The sequence below is a fragment of the Myxocyprinus asiaticus genome, chromosome 18 (genome assembly GCF_019703515.2).
Source record: "Myxocyprinus asiaticus isolate MX2 ecotype Aquarium Trade chromosome 18, UBuf_Myxa_2, whole genome shotgun sequence".
Taxonomy (NCBI): domain Eukaryota; kingdom Metazoa; phylum Chordata; class Actinopteri; order Cypriniformes; family Catostomidae; genus Myxocyprinus; species Myxocyprinus asiaticus.
In genome coordinates, this window is record NC_059361.1 from 33,333,422 (window position 1) to 33,356,118 (window position 22,697).

At 39.7% G+C, this 22,697-nt stretch overlaps 1 protein-coding gene across 1 annotated transcript in view; it reads right to left on the minus strand.

Moving 5' to 3' along the window:
- LOC127455796 (thrombospondin type-1 domain-containing protein 4-like) overlaps positions 1 to 22,053 on the minus strand; it is a 54,905-nt gene extending 32,852 nt beyond the window's left edge. Inside the window, exons 1-7 of the mRNA XM_051723931.1 lie at positions 21,811 to 22,053; positions 20,319 to 20,349; positions 20,056 to 20,122; positions 19,521 to 19,822; positions 17,386 to 17,731; positions 15,155 to 15,257; positions 14,088 to 14,224 (exon numbers count right to left, since the gene is read on the minus strand). Coding sequence (XP_051579891.1) covers positions 14,088 to 14,224; positions 15,155 to 15,257; positions 17,386 to 17,731; positions 19,521 to 19,822; positions 20,056 to 20,122; positions 20,319 to 20,341 — 978 coding nt within the window. The 5' untranslated portion in view covers positions 20,342 to 20,349; positions 21,811 to 22,053. The remainder of the gene's footprint in view (positions 1 to 14,087; positions 14,225 to 15,154; positions 15,258 to 17,385; positions 17,732 to 19,520; positions 19,823 to 20,055; positions 20,123 to 20,318; positions 20,350 to 21,810) is intronic.
- Between the last annotated feature and the right edge of the window lie 644 nt (positions 22,054 to 22,697).

Consider the following 22,697-nt stretch of genomic DNA (forward strand, 5'->3'; position numbering starts at 1 on the left):
TTGGCCAATGCATGGCCAACGCGTGGTCCCGCTGTACATACATTATGTGCACTCTTGCGTTGCTCTGGCGGTTACAGACCTCAGACCACAAGAGGGCAATAGATTTTTTAGGTGTGACCACGAAACCGGTGCTGCGTCCGAAACCAGGAAAATGCTGCCTTCGGACGTTGTATATGGAGGCAGGATGAAAATAAGGTGCTTTTCAAACTGTTCGGAGAACAGTTCCTTAAGAGTTCCATTCATTTAAAACAGCTGTCAGTTAAGCCATTAACTGATTAGGCAGCAAGTCAATAGCTGAGGAGTGGGGAGAGACATGGAGAAAAAAAAAGTTTGTTTGAATGGACTGGGGACAAAAAGTAATATATATTTTTCAAAAATATACAACTCAAATTGCTGCCCGAGTCTGCCATGACAGTTGTTGATTGAAAGAAGAAAATACGCTCTAGCACCCTCTGCGGCAACACTGAGAATGCTGCGCGTACTTGCATTGTGTTATGAATTGAGCGCTGACACGTTTCACAAAGCAACGACGCATGAAATCGAGCTTGCTTAGCAAGGTGCGTCTGCGTTCACGTACTTGCATAGAGTATGTTTGGTCCTTAAGTCTATGTGCTTACGCTGCTCTTAGTGCTGTACGATTACTACAGAGCACTCGTAAATCTTTGAGCATTTTTAATTACTACTTCAGTTATGATGCTTTTGGGAAATGGGCTGCAAAACTAAGATGAATCGTAAGATGGATTCTACGATCTACATAGGCTTACGATGCTTTTGGGAAACGAGGCCCTGCACCGTTTGTGATACAGACATGAATGATACCTCAAATAAATACAAAAAACCCATAGACTTACACTGAAGGAGGGAGCCTTGGTGGTGGACTCTTTTGACTTGGTGCAGTAGAAAACCACCCAGAACACCCAAGCAACCACCTTTCAGCACACTAGACACAACCTAGAACACCCTAGCATCCTGGCATCGTGAATTGCATGGGCAAACACCACTCACTTTTCTTTTTCAGATGTAAAAATCTAGTTGAGAAATACAATCTTTATTTGAACCAGTATTTTTACAGATAGCATTAATCATGATAAATGTCTGCTCTAACCCCAAGAAGCATCAAGAGCCAAGAGTATCAATTAATAACAAATAAAAACAGGGCAGAATTCAGATTAGAAACATGACAACATAACTGAAGTTACTATACTAAAAGGCAACTCTCTATGAGCACTCTACGGGGAAGGAAATGGGAAGGAAACCAAAAAAGAGGCAGGTCTCTGATAACAGAAATATAAGATGTTAAAATAAATTGAATAAATAAATCAATCAAATACATGACGTTTCCAGGGGAAATGCATCTGTACGACAGTCTGAATTAAATTCTGCATTCAAACTATTTTAAGGGTCACCTGAGCACTGACATCAGCATGAGGGAAACATGCCGTCTCCTGTGCCCTGATGTCTGTGGAAATGAGTGGACACCCAAAACCTGAGGTCAAGGTTACGACCATAAACACAGAGTGCTTGTAAAGCACACTAAAATAGCCAGCAGTTTAGTTTCTCACAGCTGGCACAAAGATGGCACTGAACATTTGTAATGGCTATGATTCTTTCATCTGGCAGATCCTGTTATTATAGAACCCACAGATGACATTTAAACGGCCGCTGTGGTGTCGTATCTGCAGCGACTGACATGTTAAAGATTACAGGAAGTACAGGAATTACATAGGAAGTTGACATGGCTGTAGAAAACATCTGTGTAGAATATTCACATACATCACACTCAGTGTGACAGTAAATGTCAAGATCTCCCTCAAGGACATTTTTTATCTAGGTTTAAATATTTAAATATTTATATAAATACATTATTTACATAAATATTACATGAATAATATTTTACACTATATGTATAATATTCTAAACAAACCTATATAAATATTATAATTAAATATTAAGACAAATGTATATATCAATATCTCATTATATTACATAACGGTATATAAGAAATAATGGTACAGTTGTTTTTGCTGGAAATTCAACGAAAACTGGTTTACATCTCAAATAACCATGTAGTTATAATGCCTTTTTGTTTTAATAATCCAGTGAATTAAATACTTTATACATGAAAGGTGCTTCATCTCATTTGATTACTCATAACAACTGAATAAGTCTGGCATCAATGCAAAAAAACTATGTGACACTTCAGCTAAAAACAAACTGATAGCTTTGAATCTAAATTCTTATGAGCCACTTGCAAAGCCAATGTAAAATAGTTATATGGCACACACCTGTGACTGCACAATTCGATATAAAAAAGTCCAGTTGCAAAGCGTTTTGGCAACTGTAAACTGAACTCTGAATGGTATTTTGTCAAACAAAGTTTGGGACATGTATCAGTGTGTATTTTCATATTACTCCCTATTTTATTCATTGCTCTCACATATAAAAGCAGTCCTGCCCACTGATAGCATCATCAAATAAAACATGTAAACACACTGACCTGCGACCACGGCTTCCCCAGAACACGCATCTGCAGACAGATGAGTAGCAGTAATGTGATGGCAGACAGCATCATGACACACACATACACACACTTTCTGTCCGACTGTGTCGTGCTCCCTCATCACAGATCAGCACAGCAGACGCATTCGCACACATTCACACGAGTAGATGTGGCTCCCAGCTGCACACACACACACACTGAGCGGAGACTGTAAACTGAGCTGATGGGGGTGGGGGTGGGAATAAAAGGAAAGGAAAAGTAGTAATTAAAGTGTGTGGGTTTTGGGGGAGCTAAAACATTGAGGTGGGAAGTTTCAGTAAATAAGAGGCACAAGTAACAAAAGTACTGTGGTGGTACCATATAGTAAAGTGATACATTTGTATTTTAATTTGACTTGTATTACCAAAGCACACATTCAAATAAACATAGTATTACCATGTTATAACATGCACTGTTATGCTGATGACATTCAAATATGTACAGCTTGTAGATCTGCTCCCACTCTCCAGACCGGTCCACTATCAACATGTGTAAATGAAATAAAAAAAAATGGCTTAACTCCAACTTCCTAAAATTGAACATGGATAAAACTGAGTTCATTATTATTGGAACACCAACACTTACGGAAAAAATTTCTTATGACATTGGTTGTGATATTGATGGCACTTTCATTAAACCATCCAACACTGTAAAAAATGTAGGTATCATCTTTGATCCCTCCCTCACTTTTGAAGCTCATATTAAATCTGTATCTAAAATTGCCTTCTTTCACCTTCGCCGCATTGCTCGCCTTCGTCCCTTTATCAGTCTCAAAGATGCTGAAACACTGGTTCATGCATTTATATCCTCACATCTTAACTATTGCAGTGCCCTCTTCATTGGTTTACCTGCTAACTCTATTGCTAGGTTGCAATATATTCAATATCCTGCAGCTAGAATTCTTACACATACCAAGCGCTCAGCTCATATAACTCCATTCCTGTTTGAACTTCACTGGTTACCAGTTTTGTTTCACATCAAATATAAACTAATCCTGCTTACATTTAAATCACTTCATGGTCTGGCACCTCACTATCTTAGTGAATTGCTTCTCCCCTGCAACCCGATCCACTCGCTTAGGTCTTCTGGGTCCGGACTCCTTTCTGTCCCTAAATCTCGCCTCTCTACTATGGGTGGCATAGTAGCACCCAATATATAGAATTCACTCCCCCTAACTCTTCGCAGCATCTCTTCTATCTCTGAGTTTAATTCTCAATATTTTTGTCTTCTCAGTATTTAACGTATTATTATTATTATTATGTTACTTGTTCAAAAACATAGTTTTACCTTGGTACCATTTCAAAAATATGGTATTACCACTGTTGACATGTCTAAGAAGCCATGGGATTACCACGGTACTATGTCCATAAAACTGTAATAATACTATGGTACCATGTCCTAAAAAACATGGAATTACTGTGGTGGTACCAAGTAAAAAAAAAACATGGTATTACTATGGCAACCTGTCCCGAATACATGGTATTACCATGGTACATGTCTAATATAACATGGTACCATGGCAAAAAGTAGTGTGTAGTCTGTGTATGGAATGGAGATGGAATGCACAAAATGGAGGAAAACATTATATATACCTGTGGAAAGAATCACACATTACAAGGATATACGTGGAACAGTTCGATTACTCTCTGTGGTTCTGTGTGTGACAGTGGAACATAGAGGCTTACGATGACTTTAACAGACAGGAAGAGACCAGCAGATTCTGTTTCTCAAGAGACGCTTCTGTAAACTGTAAAATCAGCTGACTGTTAATGAATAGATCCTTACAATAAAGACAAACAGCCTCTATGAATATAAAAATATAACTCACCCCAGACCGTTTGAGCAACAGACATGAATGAAAACCCAAATCATGTGGCTTGTTGAGAAGAGGTGTGCCATTACTTAACTTTACAAAGTGATCAGACTTAAGACTTTCACCTGGCGGATAGTAAAACTGGTGAAAAAAAAAAATCACAGATTTACACTGAAGGAGGAACACAAGCCATATCATAGAGACTCTTTTGAACTGACCAGCTAGCAACCACACATCACACCCTAGCAACTACAAAGTAACACTCTAATAACTACTCTGAAGACATTAACAACTGAATGGCAACACTCTGGCAATCACCCACAACACCCTAGCATCATTGAAGTGAGTCTTGCACAGACAAACACCACTCAAATTTTCTTCAGATAATGTAAAAATCTAGTTCTTTAAAGTTGTGGAGAGAAATTGCAATTGTTTAGTTATATCTGATAAACACAGGAGGCAAAAATAAAGCCGTATAACACAATGCACACGTTACACATGATGACAGTGCATGTGGAAGTGGTGTGATATGGCATGTGTTTAAAGGAACGTGACTCTCACCAGTGGTTTACCAGGAAACAAACCGGGAGGTCCCGAGCCCACCATCACTCATGTAAAAACACTGCGATAAGGGCCTGACTGCAATCTGCATCATCAACAGTTCAGGAGGAATCGCTTGTTACAGACGAAATTCCACTAATGTGTCAAAATACCATTCCAACATGTATTTATGCGATGGTAGAGCTCAACAATAAGGATTTTTTCTGCAGAGTTCAGATTTTTTATCTGCCCTGCTAACATTTTAACTGGCCCCACCACAAAAAAATGATAACTTTTTTAGTTTTTAGCAACAGTATTTATATGCATCAGAAAATATTTTCATCTTTGTTCATTAGCATTAAAGAGGTCATGACATACTCTTTTTTTATATATAGTTTTATTATCTTCGCTGAGGTCCACTGATAATGTTAGTAAAGTTTTTTGCACCATAACAGTCATAATTTAGTAATATGTGATCAATTTCCACCCTGTCTCTGGCCCTCTGTCTGAAACGCCGTTATCTCCTAAGCTCCACCTTAAAACTTCAACGTAAACGCCTGCTGTTATGATTGGCTAACATCATGCAGCCCCTCGAATACACAGCCATATTTATTTGAAACTCAATCAGAAGAGAATAAACAAGCTCCACAACATTATAAAACTACATTTGTTGCATATAAATTCGCAACTTGGATGGAAACATATCTGTTGTTGAGCCCTGGATGGGAACAATGTCAGACGGCTGCAGCAGTGTGTATTTGCGTTTGTAATGATCAAATATCTCTCATTTACTGCTCCTGTATGTGCTGCATATCATCAGTGAATGGCTCAGCAATAAATATAGCTAAATGCAAGAAACAGGCGTTGACGAGCGGAACTAACAGCAAGTTGAAATCACATTATATTTTGCTGGGCGCAGAAAGACTGTTTGTTTTGTCTCAGTATGAAGGGTTAACAAGTTGAACATCACCCTTGTGAGATGATGTTTAAGACCCCCTGGTATCTGATGGTCACTCTATGAGAATGAAACATGACCTCATGATACAAAAAGATAAACACAATTCATCCACAGTGGCGGCTCGGGGGCTTAGGGGTTGGTGGTTGTGCTGGGGCCAGTTGAGGGGCAATCACATTAAATGCGTTTGTAATGATCAAATCTCTCTCATTTACTGCTCCTGTATGTGCTGCATATCATCAGTGAATGGCTCAGCAATAAATATAGCTAAATGCAAGAAACAGGCTTTGACGAGCGGAACTAACAGCGAGTTGAATTCACATTATATTTTGCTGGGCACAGAAAGACTGTTTGTTTTGTCTGAGTATGAAGGGTTAACAAGTTGAACATCACCCTTGTGAGATGACATTTAAGACCCCCTGGTATCTGATGGTCACTCTATGAGAATGAAACATGACCTTATGACACAGAAAGATAAACAAAATTCATCCACAGTGGCAGATTGGGGGCTTAGGGGGTGGTGGTTGTACTGGGGCCAGTTGAGGGGCAATCGCATTAAACCATTAATGTAAATGTTCTAAGTACAAGTGTAAAACATTTCATGCCATTTAAAAAAAACCTTAATACAATGTGGGGGTTTGGCCACAAACTGTACTGTATGTTTGCCATGTTATTCTTTAGAATGGCAAATGCAGTAAAATGATACATTACAAAAACTAAAAAATGGTTTGATTATATCAGCATTGTGCAACGCAAAACATAAAATTAATGATGGTGACTGTTTGACAAAAAGTACTTTGTAGTATTATGGAAGAATAAGTGAAAGCACTACTTATAAAAAAAAAAAAAATCAGTCACTTAAACTGCCTTGCAAAAACTTGACTAATTAAAAGAATCTGGTGTTTATTACACACCTCTCTGGAATACTTGATTCTGAAATTCTCTAATAATGCTGTCAGAGAATGTGTGAGGAATGAGGACCCAAATGCAGGAATGAGTGAAAAATAAAATATTTTATAAAACCACTGAAAACAGAACGGGTAACAAAACTCTCACGGGGGAGAGAAAACAAATCAAAACAAACTAGAATAAGGATAATAACTAGGACCGACCGGGAACAGGAACAGACTGACTACTAACAAAACTCACAAAATGATCTGACAAATACAAGAGGGCACAAAATATAGAGGCAAAGCACATGAGGAACAGGTGAAGGCAATTAACATGACAATGACTAAACGAGGGAGAGTGCTGAGGGTGACGAGGAGGCGGGGTCAGGGAAGCACATGGCTAAGACAAACACAGACACAGCTAATTACACACACACACACACAGACAAAGAAGAATCATGACAGTACAACCCCAGGTCAGACCTAGCAGGGACCCCGAAGAGCTGGACATCCTGGGCAGGGGCTCCAGAGGACTGGACAGACTTGGCAGGAACCCCAGAGAGCTGGACAGACCGGGCGCTGGTGGTCGGAGGGGGCTGAGAAGACTGGTGGTTAGTGGCCGCTGAGCTGAGGGTGTGGTTTGTGGTGGCTGCTGGGCAGATGGTGAGGTCATTCACAGCCGCTGAGTTGGACAGGGTTCGACAGGATGTTGGCGGGTTCTGGCATGGGGTTAGACTGGACCGCTGGGCAGAGGTCAGGTTGGACAGTGACCGTGGGCTAAGGACCAGTCTGGGTGGCGACTGCAGGGTACCGAACAGTCTGGGTGGTGGCAATAGGGAACTGGTCATGGTCAGACAGAGCACCTGGCTCCTCCGCCTCCTGGCAGTCCGCAGTGGACAGAGCAAGCTGGTCTTTGCCGGCCGCAGGAGGCTGGGCAGATGATGACAGCTGGTGACTGGACAGGCTCATCAACGGCCACGGGGAACTGGACAGGCTCGTTGAGGCCATGGGGAACTGGACAGACTCAGTGACTACAGGGAACTGGACAAGCTCGTCGCCGGCAACAGGGAACAGGACAGACTCGTCAACGGCCTCAGGGAACTGGACAGAATCGATGACCACAGGGAACCGGACAGGCTCGTCGACGGCCACCGTGGTTGGGAGTGCTGGCAGCGACTGGGGAATGGCCTCCGAGGCCATGAGCACTGGCAGTGACTGGGGAACGGCCTCCATGGCCGGGAATGCTGGCAGCGACTGGGGAACGACCTCCATGGCCAGGAACGCTGGCAGCAACTGGGGATCGGGCCCTTACTCGGCTTCCTTCTCCTGGCAGTCAGCAGCGGCCTTCTCCGCCTCCTGGTGGTCAGCAGCAGCCTCCTGGCGGTCAGCAGCGGCCTCCTGGCGGTCAGCAACAGACGTCCACTGCCAATAAGGGAGTTTCGTTGAACTCGGGCTGGGACGAAGGCTGAGATAAACTCATCCCATTTTATGGCCAATGTGATTTTAGCGGCAAGGCTTCCCCCTTCACCCATCTCTGGGACACAAGACCTGATGGGCTCATTCAAACCAGCCCTAAACAACTGAATAAGGCAGGCCTGATTGTGACCCAGACCAGAGGACAGCACCAAAAACTCCAATGCATACCCCCTCACTGACTTGTTCTCCTGTCGGAATTTGAAGAGTTTCCTGGCCTGCTTGACTCGTCGTGTGGGAAGTAGGGGACAAAAAGAAAAACTCATTCCTGCTGGGTCAATGTTGGTCAGATCGTTATGTCAGAGAATGTGTCAGGAATGAGGACCCAAATGCAGGAATGAGTGAAAAATAAAATATATTTTATTAAACAACTGAAAACAGAACAGGTAACACAAAACTCTCACAGGGGAGAGAAAACAAATCTAGAATAAGGATAATAACTGGGACCAACCGGGAACAAGAACAAGACAGGTACAGGAACAGGCTGACTACTAACAAAACTCACAAAATGATCTGACAAATTCAAGAGGGAAGAGGGCACAATATATAGCGGCAAAGTACATGAGGAACAGGTGAAGGCAATTAACATGACAAGGACTAAATGAGGGAGAGTGATGAGGGTAATGAGGAGGCAAGGTCAGAGAAGCACGTGGCTAAGACAAACAAGGACACAGCCAATTACTCATACACGTGACAAACACACACAAACAGAAAACAGACAGGGACAGAAGGGCAGACAAGGAAGTATCATGACAAATGCATGTTTCTCAATGCTAAGAATGCAGAAAACATACTTGTATTCTTATGAAGACCAGACTTGCCAAGCTACATTGGAAGAACGAACTCGGAAGGAAAGGAGGACGTACAATGCATACATTGCGAACTTTGAGATGTGCTCAGTCTTTGAGACAGCACATTAGTAGCCAGTGAGAGAACTACTGGCATTATCACACACCAGTGTAAGCATTATTTTTTTGCAGTACTAATGACACGTTGAACGAATCAAGTCTGTTAACACTTGTTTCCATGTGTTTTTTTACTTTATTCAAGTGATGCCCAGCAAAACAACAAATGTTGACCTGGTATGACGACTGTCACGGGCTTACAGTGGGAAACTCTTGAGGGAAAACATGATATGTCCTTCGTCTGCCATTGTAGTGCCGCTATAACTTCTGGGACTTCATATGGGTTCTTGCGCACAAGTCACCATTCGATGCATCCTTGACATTCAGTCTGATTGAGAACACATCCGGGTAATTTTATGCTTTCTCTGTACTTGCATTCTAGATAACTTCTATTAGAATTGAACTTCGGCAGTGGATGATGACACTGAAATAGTTTACGAGAACGTAAGATCACATAAGAACACACATTGAGAAACAGCCATTGACTGGCTACTTGTACACTTGTTGACACTAAGAGCTGCCCATGCAAATGCATTCTCTTCTTTCTCTGTATAATGCTGGGATTTTCCGCTGGGATTTCCAGAGGTTTTTCATCACACTCATGTTCATTCTTTCTCAACCCATAGCTAGTCTCACTGATGTCTCACAAGAATTTGAAGACTATTTTTCTATCTTTTATACTGCATTCATTCACAACATGTTTTCTTAATTCACATTAAGAAAACATCTAGAACTAATCTACCTCACTAATCAACTCTGTGTGGTTGTTGGACTAGTCGACTAGCCATCCAATGTGACCCATCCCTATTATTAACTAGTTTTATGGTCCTTTTTTGTCCTTTTTGGAGCTTCATAGCCCCCGGTCATTGTCTGCTTTCATTGTATGGAAAAGAGCAGTGTGAACATCCAGTTAAACATCTTCTTTTTGTGTTTCACAAAAGAAATAAAGTCATACAGGTTTGGCATGACATGACAGTGAGTAAATGATGACAGCATTTTCATTTGTGGGTGAACTTCTGCATTAAAGAAATCCATCGGGTCTACACACACACACACACACACACACACACACACAGTTCTCTGGCTTTTAGCAACAGTTCTGCTCTCAGTGGAATTCTCTTTATAAAGGCTCTTTCTTTTCTCCAGTGTGTGAAATGGTGAAAATTTCTCGTAGGCTTTTCTACAACTGCTGTTTCTCTGGACTCTTTCTGTTGTACTGAGTCTCAGATGAGGCTTAACTCATCCCGACAGAGCTACAGGAGTGAAATATCAGCTAGGCCGATTAATCAGCCAATATCTTGCCATTTTTTTGATTATCAGCCGATAACTGCGCCTGTTTATCTGACCTACAGATTTGGTTGTTTCTCTTTGTGTGAGTTCCAAATAAACAGTATACTCATAGTGTTATACACATCCCAAGCACTTTATTAGGAACACTACAGTCCAAATAATGTGCCTGATGTGGTCTTCTGCTGTTGTAGCCCATCCGCCTCAAGGTTCGACATGTTGTGCATTCTGAAATGCTATTCTGCTCACTACAATTGTACAGAGTGGTTATCTGAGTTACCATAGCCTTTCTGTCAGCTTGAACCAGTCTGGGCATTCTCCGTTGACCTCTCTCATCAACAAGGCGTTTCCATCCGCAGAACTGCCGCTCACTGGATGTTTTTGTTTTTGGCAACATTCTGAGTAAACTCTAGAGACTGTTGTGCGTGGAAATCCCAGAGATCAGCAGTTACAGAAATACTCAAACCAGCCCATCTGGCACCAACAATCAAGTCATGCTCGAAATCACTGAGATCACATTTTTTCCCCATTCTGATGGTTGATGACCCGTACCTGCATGATTTTATGCATTGCACTGCTGCCGCACCATTAGCTGATTAGATAATGGCATGAACTGATAGGTGTACAGGTCTTCCTAATAAAGTGTTCAGTGAATGTATTTGTTTTATATTAAAAAAAAATACACACCGTTCTCAATTTTAGTGAATATTTATAGATATTGTGTAAAATAAGTGTAAATTAAATTTGATCAATTTGGTGTACATCTCATTTTCACTGTTTTGGCATTATATCGAGCAATGGAATCAATAAAACCTGTCTGGTCGACCACTAATTATCATCTTATCAGACTGAGTTTCAGATGCACAATTCATGATTCTCAATAATTCAGTAATTGGCTTGGAAATGTCACCCTATACGCAACCCAAACTCTACCAGTCTTTCTGCCAACATACAGCATCTACAGTACTTGTCAAAGTTAATAACGTGCAATTTATGTCTGCAATATTCATAATCAGCACGTCTTCCTCATTAGCCCAGGATGAGAAGTTAAAGCACTGGATCTGTCAGACTGATCTCCAAGAGCTTTCTGAAGAATTAGAACCATCTGAAAGAGAATCACTTCAATCCCCAAACTACCTACAGGGACAGAATCAAACTACTGCAGAGTCATTACCCTTTACAGTTGCATTTCTAAACTCAGGCGACATGGCCACATGTTGGCAATCACTCTGGCGTCACATCTGTAGCTTGTTATTTCGCTGTCTGTGTTCCATTTTGTTTCTGCAGGATTTGTTGAAGGGACATGCCTGAAAAACACAGCTGGACGACAGCGAGATTTTCAGAGAACTGAGACCGTGTCTGATTCCCTCACAAACACAGAAGATCCACAAACCCAGACAGTCAGCAACACTTGCATGCCAGAGAGCCTTTACACACAGGATGTGGCATGGCACTGTCAACCCTGAGCAATTAAAGCATATCAGACTAACAGAAAGATCAACGTTCTCCTGGAAAGGATTCAACATTCATTCTTCAGCAACACAAGTGCTTCAGTATTTGATGATGATAAAGGGCGAGAATGTCTCTCGACTAGAAACCTAAACTAGGTTCTTACAGACAGTAGGTTCAAACCCAGAGAGTGGCGAACCATGAACTGAAGACTCAGATAGACAGATCGTCACTGTAATCTTGAAAAAGTCTCTAAAGCCCAAACAGCTGCAGAATAAAAAGCTAATTGACAAGAAACAATGTGGTACAAAACTGTACAATGGAACGATTACAGAAATCACCATCCTCTACTGCCTCCAACTGGTCAAAAGCAGGACTGCACTGTTTGTACTGTGCAGTAAGTACTTAAAGTCGTTTGTGAAAACTATACAGCATGCAGTGATAATCAGCAATATAATATATCATCACATGACTTCACTATGTTGCATATGCAGTTGAATGAGTGGTGTCCAGTTACCTTGTTTCATGCATTATTTTGCATGTAATGGAAATGGAAGGTTATACTGCGCACAGTATACATACTGCATACTGAAAAATAACCTTAAAATCAAAAAGGCGATTGGCTCTTTTTACTGAAAGGTGGGACTTCCATTCCTATAGAGTGCAACAGTCTGGTTCCAAAAGTAAAAATCCCATTCATTTTTTCTATACCTTATAAACCTTTAGAGCAGGGGTCGGCAACCTTTTTGACATGGAGTGGCATTTTCTATTTTCCTGGTCAATGGCAAACAAACAAAACCAAAAAAAGAACCATACAAATGTATGCGATTTTCCAAAGTAGGAGTCCTATTTTGCATTCTTCTAATTTAATCGTTCATTTTTTCATTACAAATGATATTATCAGCATTTTGAGTGAAAATGTAGTGCAAAACCCGATGATTATGATATAATCATGATCCTGCATGTGAATTTTCACAGAGCATCTTAAGTGCTTTAATGGAAGAAAACCTGTCCTTTTGTACAAAATGAGTTAACACAGTTAATGTCCCAAATTTGCTTATCTGATTACTGATCACGAAATTTCGTGGAATCTTAAATATTTCTTAAATTATGTCATACTACATTTACTACATCACACAGAGCTGGGTAATCACTAGCATGCAAGCAACAGCGAGGATTCTCAAGGATTAATAGTGGTGTTTTCCTTATTACATCACATGTTGTTCTGAAAGCATTAAGAAACAAATGTAACAAGGAATGAAGGCTGTCATCAGTGCAGCCTGACCAAAGCAAAGCGGGCTCGTTTACTTGTGCGATTAACCGAAAGTGAAACGCTGCCAGTTCATGATGCGCAAATGGCTTGCACGCACTGCACGAGTCTGTTGGGTATACTGCAGTCTCGTCACATTTTAACTTTTTGTTTAGTCTCCCATTCAGCTCATGAAAACACGCTGCATGATCATGAGGAAGGATCACATCAAGATGTAGATTGGAATGCAGGTGCAGAATTTATATAAATAAAATAGTCTTACTCCTCTCTCGCCGTTGTTGGCATGCCACTGATTACCCCTCCGTGTGCCAATGCAGGCACGTGTGCCATAGGTTGCTGACCCCTGCTTTTGAGACAGACCTACCATGAGCTCCAAGGTTGTTTATCGATGGTACAGTATATGCTTCCGTTGAAGCCATCAGTCTGCATTATTTCAACATCACTGTTTTAAAATCGTGTTTAATTGTGAAATTCCTGCTGATCAACTACACTACCCATGATCCAGCAGACAGAGATCAACCAATCAGAGAACTACGGCCAACTAAGCCTGTGAAACATGTCCAGCAGCGACCGTCCACTTCCTTGAAGCATTGTGAATGATGCAGTCGAGTCGATCTAAATTATATAGTTTCTATACTTATAATCAACAACCTAAAATCCATAGTTTTATACATATCCATAGTTTTTATTCATTTTATTCTACATGGGATTGTAGTTCGTGCCCTCATGAAAGACGTTAAGTACACAGTCTTGTAACTTCGGGCACTTCTTGTCCTCTATAGCCGCCATATTGAGCAAAGTGTTTTCTCCCAATAATTTCTCCACAAGTGATCCGTCTCCTCCACTTTGTGCTGTCTCTGATTGCATCCATCCAAAGAATACATTATGAAAACATAATAAAAAAATGACAAATCAAAGCAGTAAACAAAAATATTCTGTCAGTGGATCTGATCACACAATTCCTACCTGACACTTTCCCTTCACACACACAGACGTGTCGTTTGGCCCACACGGAGTTCCATCGATGACTTGATCTGCCTGGCGTACATAGAATCTGAATCCGATGGCACGGCAGTTGAGTTCACACCGCTGTTCCCCAGAAACTGCGCAAAAATACACAGATCATGTGACTGATCGAACTCCATAGTGATTTATAAAGCCCACTCATTCAATGTAAGTCTATGGGATTTTTCCACCCATTTATACCATTGTAAAGTAAAAGCACACCTTTCCTCAACAAGCCACATGATTTGAGGTGTCATTCGTGTCTGTGCAGGATGAATAACACACATTTAAGTTTAATATTTCGGGTCTGGGGTTTGTTCAAATCACTGTGAGCAATAGTAATAGTGATGCCTGAATGAGCTAACCTTACTAATAAAACACAAAATCAGAGACATTATTAACAGTGACCACAAGATGACGCTAAAGACACAAGATGAAAGTGAAATACGAAAAAATTTAGTTCATTTTAAAAACTCCTCTACAGATCATTTACATCTTCCTGCTCTGTGTTGAAAAGAAAGATGTGTTTGTAAGAATGCAGGTACAATGCAAAAACTTTGCCATCACATCATTCTTTCTGGACAGATTAGCTCATCTAGAGCCGGAGGGTAGAATAATTTTCTACACAAATTATAATAGTAAGCAAACATTAAATAAAATACTGGCACAATTTCACTGTCAATAAACCACACTAGATCAGATGTGAGGAAAACAATATTCCACATGACCTGACATGTACAAAAATCCACAGTAGAATAAACTAACCAGTAACTCTTTCAAATATTAGCCATTTCAAATGAAATGCAACATGATCATTACAGTTGATCATTACAGTTACAGCTAATTGACAACACAAACTTGTCCGTCTCTTTCAGTTTGTTTTGTCTTCAGGGCCAAACCTGAAATATTTCTGACAATAACCTCATCATTTCCTTTAGTCTATATAACATTCATACTCATTTCACACTCAGATGAAGAGTTTGTGAGTTTAAGTCATTAACTAAAAAGCATTTGCCCTGGAATCTCACCGTCGTTAAAAGGTTCCCATTTGTAGAGTCGACCCATGAATGGCTGCGTGTTAAAAGTGGAGCACTGCAGATTTCTGATTGGTCTGCTCAGTGACGGACATGTCTGTGAATTAACACACACTACTTTTAGAGATGTTTCACCAAATTACACTGCAAAAATGATGTTCTTACTCAGAGTCTTTGTCTTGTTTTCAAGTAAAATGATCTAAACATCCTTAAAATAAGATACATTTACTTGAGAAGCAAAATAATATAAGATAATAAACAAAGCTTAAAACAAGAAAGAAAGAAAAACTATTTTCAGAGATATATAGCCTTGTCTTTCTTTAAATTAAGTTGATTTTTCTTACCTCATTGATAAATAATTTTTTCTTGTTTCAAGCTTAAATTTAGATTTATCTGAAAATAAGACTAAATACAGCTGAAGTCAGAAGTTTACATTCACTTAGGTAGTCATTAAAAAGTCATTAAAACTCATTTTTAACCACTCCGCAGATTTCATATTAGCAAACTATAGTTTTGGCAAGTCGTTTAGGACATCTACTTTGTGCATGACATGAGTAATTTTTTCAACAATTGTTTACAGACAGATTGTTTCATTTTTAATTGACTAAATCACAATTCTAGTGGGTCAGAAGTTTACATTCACTAAGTTAACTGTGCCTTTAAGCAGCTTGAAAAATTCCAGAAAATGATGTCAAGCCTTTAGACAATTAGCCAGTTAGCTTCTGATATGAGATGTACTGAATTGGAGGTGTACCTGTGGATGTATTTTAAGGCCTACCTTCAAACTCAGTGCCTCTTTTCTTGACATCATGGGGAAATCAAAAGAAAGACCTCAGAAAAAAATTATGGACCTCCACAAGTCTGTTTCATCCTTGGGAGCAATTTCCAAATGCCTGAAGGTACCACGTTCATCTGTACAAACAATAGTACGCAAGTATAAACACCATGGGACCACGCAGCCATCATACCGATCAGGAAGGAGACACATTCTGTTTCCTAGAGATGAACGTAGTTTGGTGCGAAAAGTGCAAATCAGTCCCAGAACAACAGCAAAGGACCTTGTGAAGATGCTGGAGGAAACAGGTAGACAAGTATCTATATCCACAGTAAAACGAGTCCTATATCGACATAACCTGAAAGGCTGCTCAGCAAGGAAGAAGCCACTGCTCCAAAACCACCATAAAAAAGCCAGACTACAGTTTGCAAGTGCACATGGGGACAAAGATATTACTTTGTGGAGAACTGTCCTCTGGTCTGATGAAACAAAAATGTAACTGTGTGGCCAAAATGACCATCGTTATGTTTAGAGGAAAAAGGGTGAGGCTTGCAAGCCTAAGAACACCATCCCAACCGTGAAGCATGGGGGTGGCAGCATCATGTTGTGGGGGTGCTTTACTGCAGGAGGGACTGGTGCACTTCACAAAATAGATGGCATCATGAGGAAGGAAAATTATGTGGATATATTGAAGCAACATCTCAAAGTTTGGTCGTAAATGGGTCTTCCAAATGGACAATGACCCCAAGCATACCTCCAAAGTTGTGGCAAAATGGCTTAAGGACAACAAAGTCAAGGTATTGGAGTGGCCATCACAAAGCCCTGACCTCAATCTGATAGAAAATTTGTGTGCAGAACTGAAAAAGCATGTGCGAGCAAGGAAGCCCACAAACCTGACTCAGTTACACCAGTTCTGTCTGGAGGAATGGGCCAAAATTCCAGCAACTTATTGTGAGAAGCTTGTGGAAGACTACCCAAAACGTTTGACCCAAGTTAAACAATTTAAAGGCAATGCTACCAAATACTAACAAAGTGTATGTAAACTTCTGACCCACTGGGAATGTGATGAAAGAAATAAAAGCTGAAATAAATAATTCTCTCTACTATTATTCTAACATTTCACATTCTTAAAATAAAGTAGTGATCCTAACTGACCTAAGACAGGGAATGTTTTCTATGATAAAATGTCAGGAATTGTGAAAAACTGAGATTAAATGTATTTGGCTAAGGTGTATGTACACTTCTGAACTGTATCTTAAATCATTCTGCTTCTCAAGTAAATGCACCTTGTTTTAATTATGATTTTACAGGAAAACAAGACTAAAATAATAATTAAAAAATAATAATTTTTTCAGAGAAAATGCTAAAATTGAAGAGTCTATAAATCTAGAGTTCATTTCACTGTTCACATTTAGATGCAAAAAGAACAGTAAAGGTTCTGAGATTTTACCACAGTGTTGCAGATTTTGTGCTGGTTTGGTGTGCCGGGGCAGGAGTTGTTTGGTAGCAGGTTGTATGGTCTGGTTTGCACTGGTGCTGATGTGCCCGCTGTGTTCCACTGCAGCTGGTTGTGGTGGGTGGAACCAGGCTGCTGTACAGGTGCCCAGACAGGGCGCTGGCGGACATTTTGGTGGGTGTTTCTGTGATGTGTCCTGTAGCTCTGGTGCGGGTAATTTGATGCAGATCGTCTCTGTCTGTGATGGGATGTTTGGCCAGAGTCTTTCTGTAAAGGAGTTATGTATGGAATTCTGCCATATCCGTACATTCCTGGATTGATACGGTTACTGTTTGTTCTCCTTTGACAGATCAAGAAAACAGAATAACTTTCAGATTATTCTGAAACTGAAATCAATTCTTAAACTGACAATCAGCTTGTGTTGCTTCAATGGATGTGATATAGAGCTCTATTTTCATAAGCATTCAAAGCACAGCACAAAGACCGTGCGCTACGTCTTATTCGATTTTCGTGAGAGCGCTAATTCTAAGCGCAAATTTCAAGCCAGCGCAAAGCACAAGTGGCCGTTGGTGGGAGTGTTTGCGCTATCTGTGGGTGTATGCGTGAAACTGTGGGTGTAGTGTATGTAAATGAAGTGGAGCAAAGCACAATTTGCAATTTTCCTGAGAAATAGGTCATTGCACTAAGAAGATTCAAAAGAACATCTGTTTGCAGCGCAAAGTCTGAACTCAGTTCCTGCATTTGTAGTTTGGAGATTCCACCAGCAGTAATAAAGTGCATGTCCAAACTCTAAAAATACATTGGAACATCATGACAATTTCCATGACGATCACTGTTGTAGCCGTTTTATGACATTTTATTTAATGAGATTTGTGTTAAACTATCTTTAGGTCATGGTTTATTTTTCAAGTATTTTTATTACTATGTTTATACTGACAATTGTATTTATGACCTAATTTATATTGGTTTTTTTCCATCTGTTGTCATAGAGTGATTTTTAAGTTACTGCAAAAGGGGCCAGTGGAAAAAGTCGATGAGAATAAAATGTTTGTAATTGGTTATGATATTTTTGACCACTTTGTTATTTTGATTATATTTTCATTTCTTTTGTGTAGTGTAATTTAAATTTAGTTTAATTGGTTTAATTTTTTCTAAATCAAAATCGACCAATAGAAGTGAAGTGTGTTCCGATACAATCACTGTTAATACTAGCCATGATTTGTGTGTCAGTAGATGAAAATGATTAATAATACTTAAATTCTCTATAGTTTAACAGAACCTACATCCAAATCCTGAACCACATTTTCCATGCATATAAAAGGAGCATCTGATATTCAACAAGGATGCAGTTAATGCACAAAAGAATGTAAGTCGATATTTCTATCCTTCTAATTCAGTGCATACGGTCCATTTACACTACCAACTTCTTATGTATGTGTTGTCTTTGTTTATATCGCTCATGCTTGAGGGAATGGACTATATAATAAGACGTAGATGCTGCAATAACCAGAGAAGAACCTCAGAATGAATTGCACTTGACACAGCCCATTAGCGCCTTCCACATGCAATTTCACCAATCCCACTTGCGCCTAGACTTAGTGCATGCTTGCATGAAAGTACCAAAACTTCATGGCCATGACCATTGACTTTGCGCTTATGACTTATGGCATAGCGCTGCGCTTAGCACTAGTGCTCTTAAAATAGGGCCCGTAATGTCTGTATGTTAAAGGCTGAATGATTTAAAGATTAAGTGTGTTACTTGGTTTGTTTTAGTGTCTGAAGCAAGTTGCAAGAATTCTTGCATTCGTGAATGCTCAAACTAATGATCCCATAGTTTAAAGTGAACTGAACTGAGACCATCTTAGGTACAGATCATCTGAATACAGTTTGCTTTGCTTTAAGTCTACAATAAAGTTAACTTATGACATGCATTGTGAATGCAATACATGCAAGGTTCACTTTTTTTGCATAATTCCATATATTTTTGGCCATTACAAGATACTATTCTGCAAAAAGCTGATGATGTCACAAAATAACTCAGACACTACAGAATTAATATATATGAGTGAATATTAAATGTGACAAAATAACACAAAAAACAAATGAGGATGATGAAGATGATGTCAAACCTCTGTCCATATCTGCTCACACTCAGCTGTCTATGATCTGCTCGTGTAGAAGGGTCTGAGCCCGTGTTCTCCACTGCTGTGTGTCTGTGTGGTGGTACTGATATGTCACGGCCCAACTCATGGGTCTCCACCTGTCTCGGGGGAGCTACCGGAGACTGAGAACTGTAGCGAGGCAGACAGGCTCTAGTCTGTTCCTGAACCCCTCCACCACAGGAGCGCGAGCACTCCCCCCATGGCCCCCAAGAGCCCCATGAACCGGACAGGGCAACGTCAGAACCTCTCTGCTGGGTGTCCACTTCAGACTGGATTTGTGGTGATATGAAGATGATTATGGCACATAAAGAGGTAATAAATATGACACAGTTTGATCGTAAAAGCAGAAAACCACTAAGAAACATGAGACACCCAATATCAACAACATCATCTGATATTTGTTTATTCAACTAAAGCAGTGGTTCTCAACCTTTTTTTGATGAACGCCCCCCTAATTCATGACCTCACCCAGCCAGACTAAAAAAAATTATCTTTGTCTTACCTTCCTATGGATTTCAGCGCAATGACATGTAAAGTTCAGCCACAGGACAGCTATTACCACAGCGACACTACAAGTAAAAGATTGTTCTAGATTACAGCATTTACACTAATGCCCTCATGAGCAAAATGCACATACACTACATATAAAATAACCATGAAATAAGAAATGTGGTGGCCGTACCATGGTCCAGTGATTGTATCAGTCAGTAACAACATGATACTTTAATACATGGAACGGAACATGATATACCATATTCATCTCACCTGATGTTCGCAGTTTTTCTCATACTGAAAACTGTGGAGAAACAGACACCTGTGTGAGTATCACAAGTCACTCACATTCAAACACATGTTCTCACACACCTCATCCTGTCACATGTGTGATTATAGTCTGTCTTTAGCACTGGACCTGTTAAATATATGGATATGCAACCAGATCCAATATGTAACAATTAAAAACAATGAAGTGTCATGAAGCAGGCCACAGGAATGTATAATGAGATATTAAATGAAGATTTGTGTTAAAGTACTGAGATATTAAAGGGAGAGTTCACCCAAAATTATTTTCTCACCCTCATGCCAATCCAGATGTGTATGACTTTCTTCTGCTTAACACAAGTGAAGATTTTTAGAAGAATATCTCTGCTCTGTTGGTCCATACAATGCAAGTGAATGGTGACCAGAACTTTGAAGCTCCAAAAAGCACATAAAGGCATCATAAAATGAATCCATCCTTCAGTGGTTTAATCCATGTCTTCTGAAGCGATCCAATTGGTTTTGGGTGAGACCAGGACAAATGTAATTAATTTTTCACCATAAATCTTGACAGCAGTCTCCTTGGCGATCATGATTTCAAGCTCAATTACACTTCCTAGCACCATCTAGCACTCCGCGCATTCATCAAGCACTAGGAAGGGTTATCGAGCTTGAAATCATGATGGTGCCTAGAGAATGCAACTGTAATGATTAGATCACTTCTGAAGACATGGATTAAACCACTGGAGTCTTATGGATTACTTTTATGCTACCTTTATGTGCTTTATGGAGCTTCGAAGTTCTGGCCACCATTTACTTGCATTGTATGAACCAACAGAGCTGAAATATTCTTCTAGCAATCTTCATTTGTGTTCAGCAGAAGACAGAAAGTCATACACATCTGGGATGGCATTAGGGTGAATAAATGACTGAATAGTTTTGGGTGAACTATCCCTTTAAGTCTTGAGTTATAGTGTTACATTAAACAAAAAGCAGTGTCACTAACATCAAAGTACCATATAATACCATGGTTTTCTCTTAAGTGCACTAGACTAGAGTACCATGGTATTATTTTCTGATACCATCATCATGGTATGATTATGGTACTATTTTGAGGCTAATTAAAGTGACTGACAAAATTTGAGATTTTTTTTCAGTAGTCAAATGTTCAATCTGAATGCAAAAATATCAAAAAATATCTTCCACTGTCTAACAAGAAGTTTATTTCAATGAAGTGTAACCTCTGATAGTCCACTTACAAAAAAATTACTGTGGCAATACCATGGCACACTGATGGTATCAGATTGTAATATCATGGTCATTTGATATATACCATGGTACTTAAAGATTATCATGGTTCTCAAATGTACTTAGTAGAATACTATACTATGACCATAGATAGATAGAGAGAGAGAGAGAGAGAGAGAGAGAGAGAGAGAGAGAGAGAGAGAGAGAGAGAGAGAGAGAGAGAGAGATAATAGTGTAGTAATAAGATAGATACCCGTTGAGCTCCAGCTGTTTTAATGGTGAAAGTGTTGACGGATTCTGACGCGCGTTTAAAAATCCAACAGCCGAAGTGTTTCTTGTAATCCATAATAAACGTCATTAATGACTTTCAAAGGTTTAAAAGGTTTTCTACACGCAGAGAAGCCATTTCCACTCTTGAAAACGTGTTTCCCCGTCAGACATATGAGGCAAGTGTTCAAAAGTGGAGCGCTCACTCACAACAGTAATGTCCAGCAGAGAGGGAGAGAGAGAAACAGCGCCACCTGCTGCAGTAAAGTGGAGGCGCTCAACGAAGTTGAAATACTGGATACTGTAACTTTACACAGACAGGGTTAATAAGCGATTTTATCCCACTAGAGTCATGTTTACAGGTATTATGTTTTAGTATTGAGGCTATACTTTTGAAACAGTGTGTAGTTAATGTATTGGACCCATTCACTTTAATTATGTGCTTTTTCTTTTTTTTTTTTTTAGAAAAACATTATACCCCAAACACTGTCAATAGAGTTTAACTTATATTAAACCAGAAACATTCCTTGTAAGAATAAATATCTGTGAATTTATATTAGGTCTCAAATCAGTCCTGGTTTTGGTGGCAATACATGCTTTCACTTCATTCTCAAAAGTTTGTACAAAATATTCAACTCTATCATCTCCACTCTTCTCACGTTCATACTTCTGACCCATGATTGATATTCAGCAAAGTGCCCCAAAACTCTTTTGATTCCCCTCACTGTCTGAGAAACAGATCAATATGTAAGTCCTTTTTTACTATAAATCTCCATTTTCATTTTAACATTCTTCTTCCTTTGTTTTAGGCGATTCGCATTCTTTGTGCATATCACCACCTAATGGACAGGGAGGAAAATTTATAGGAAAAAA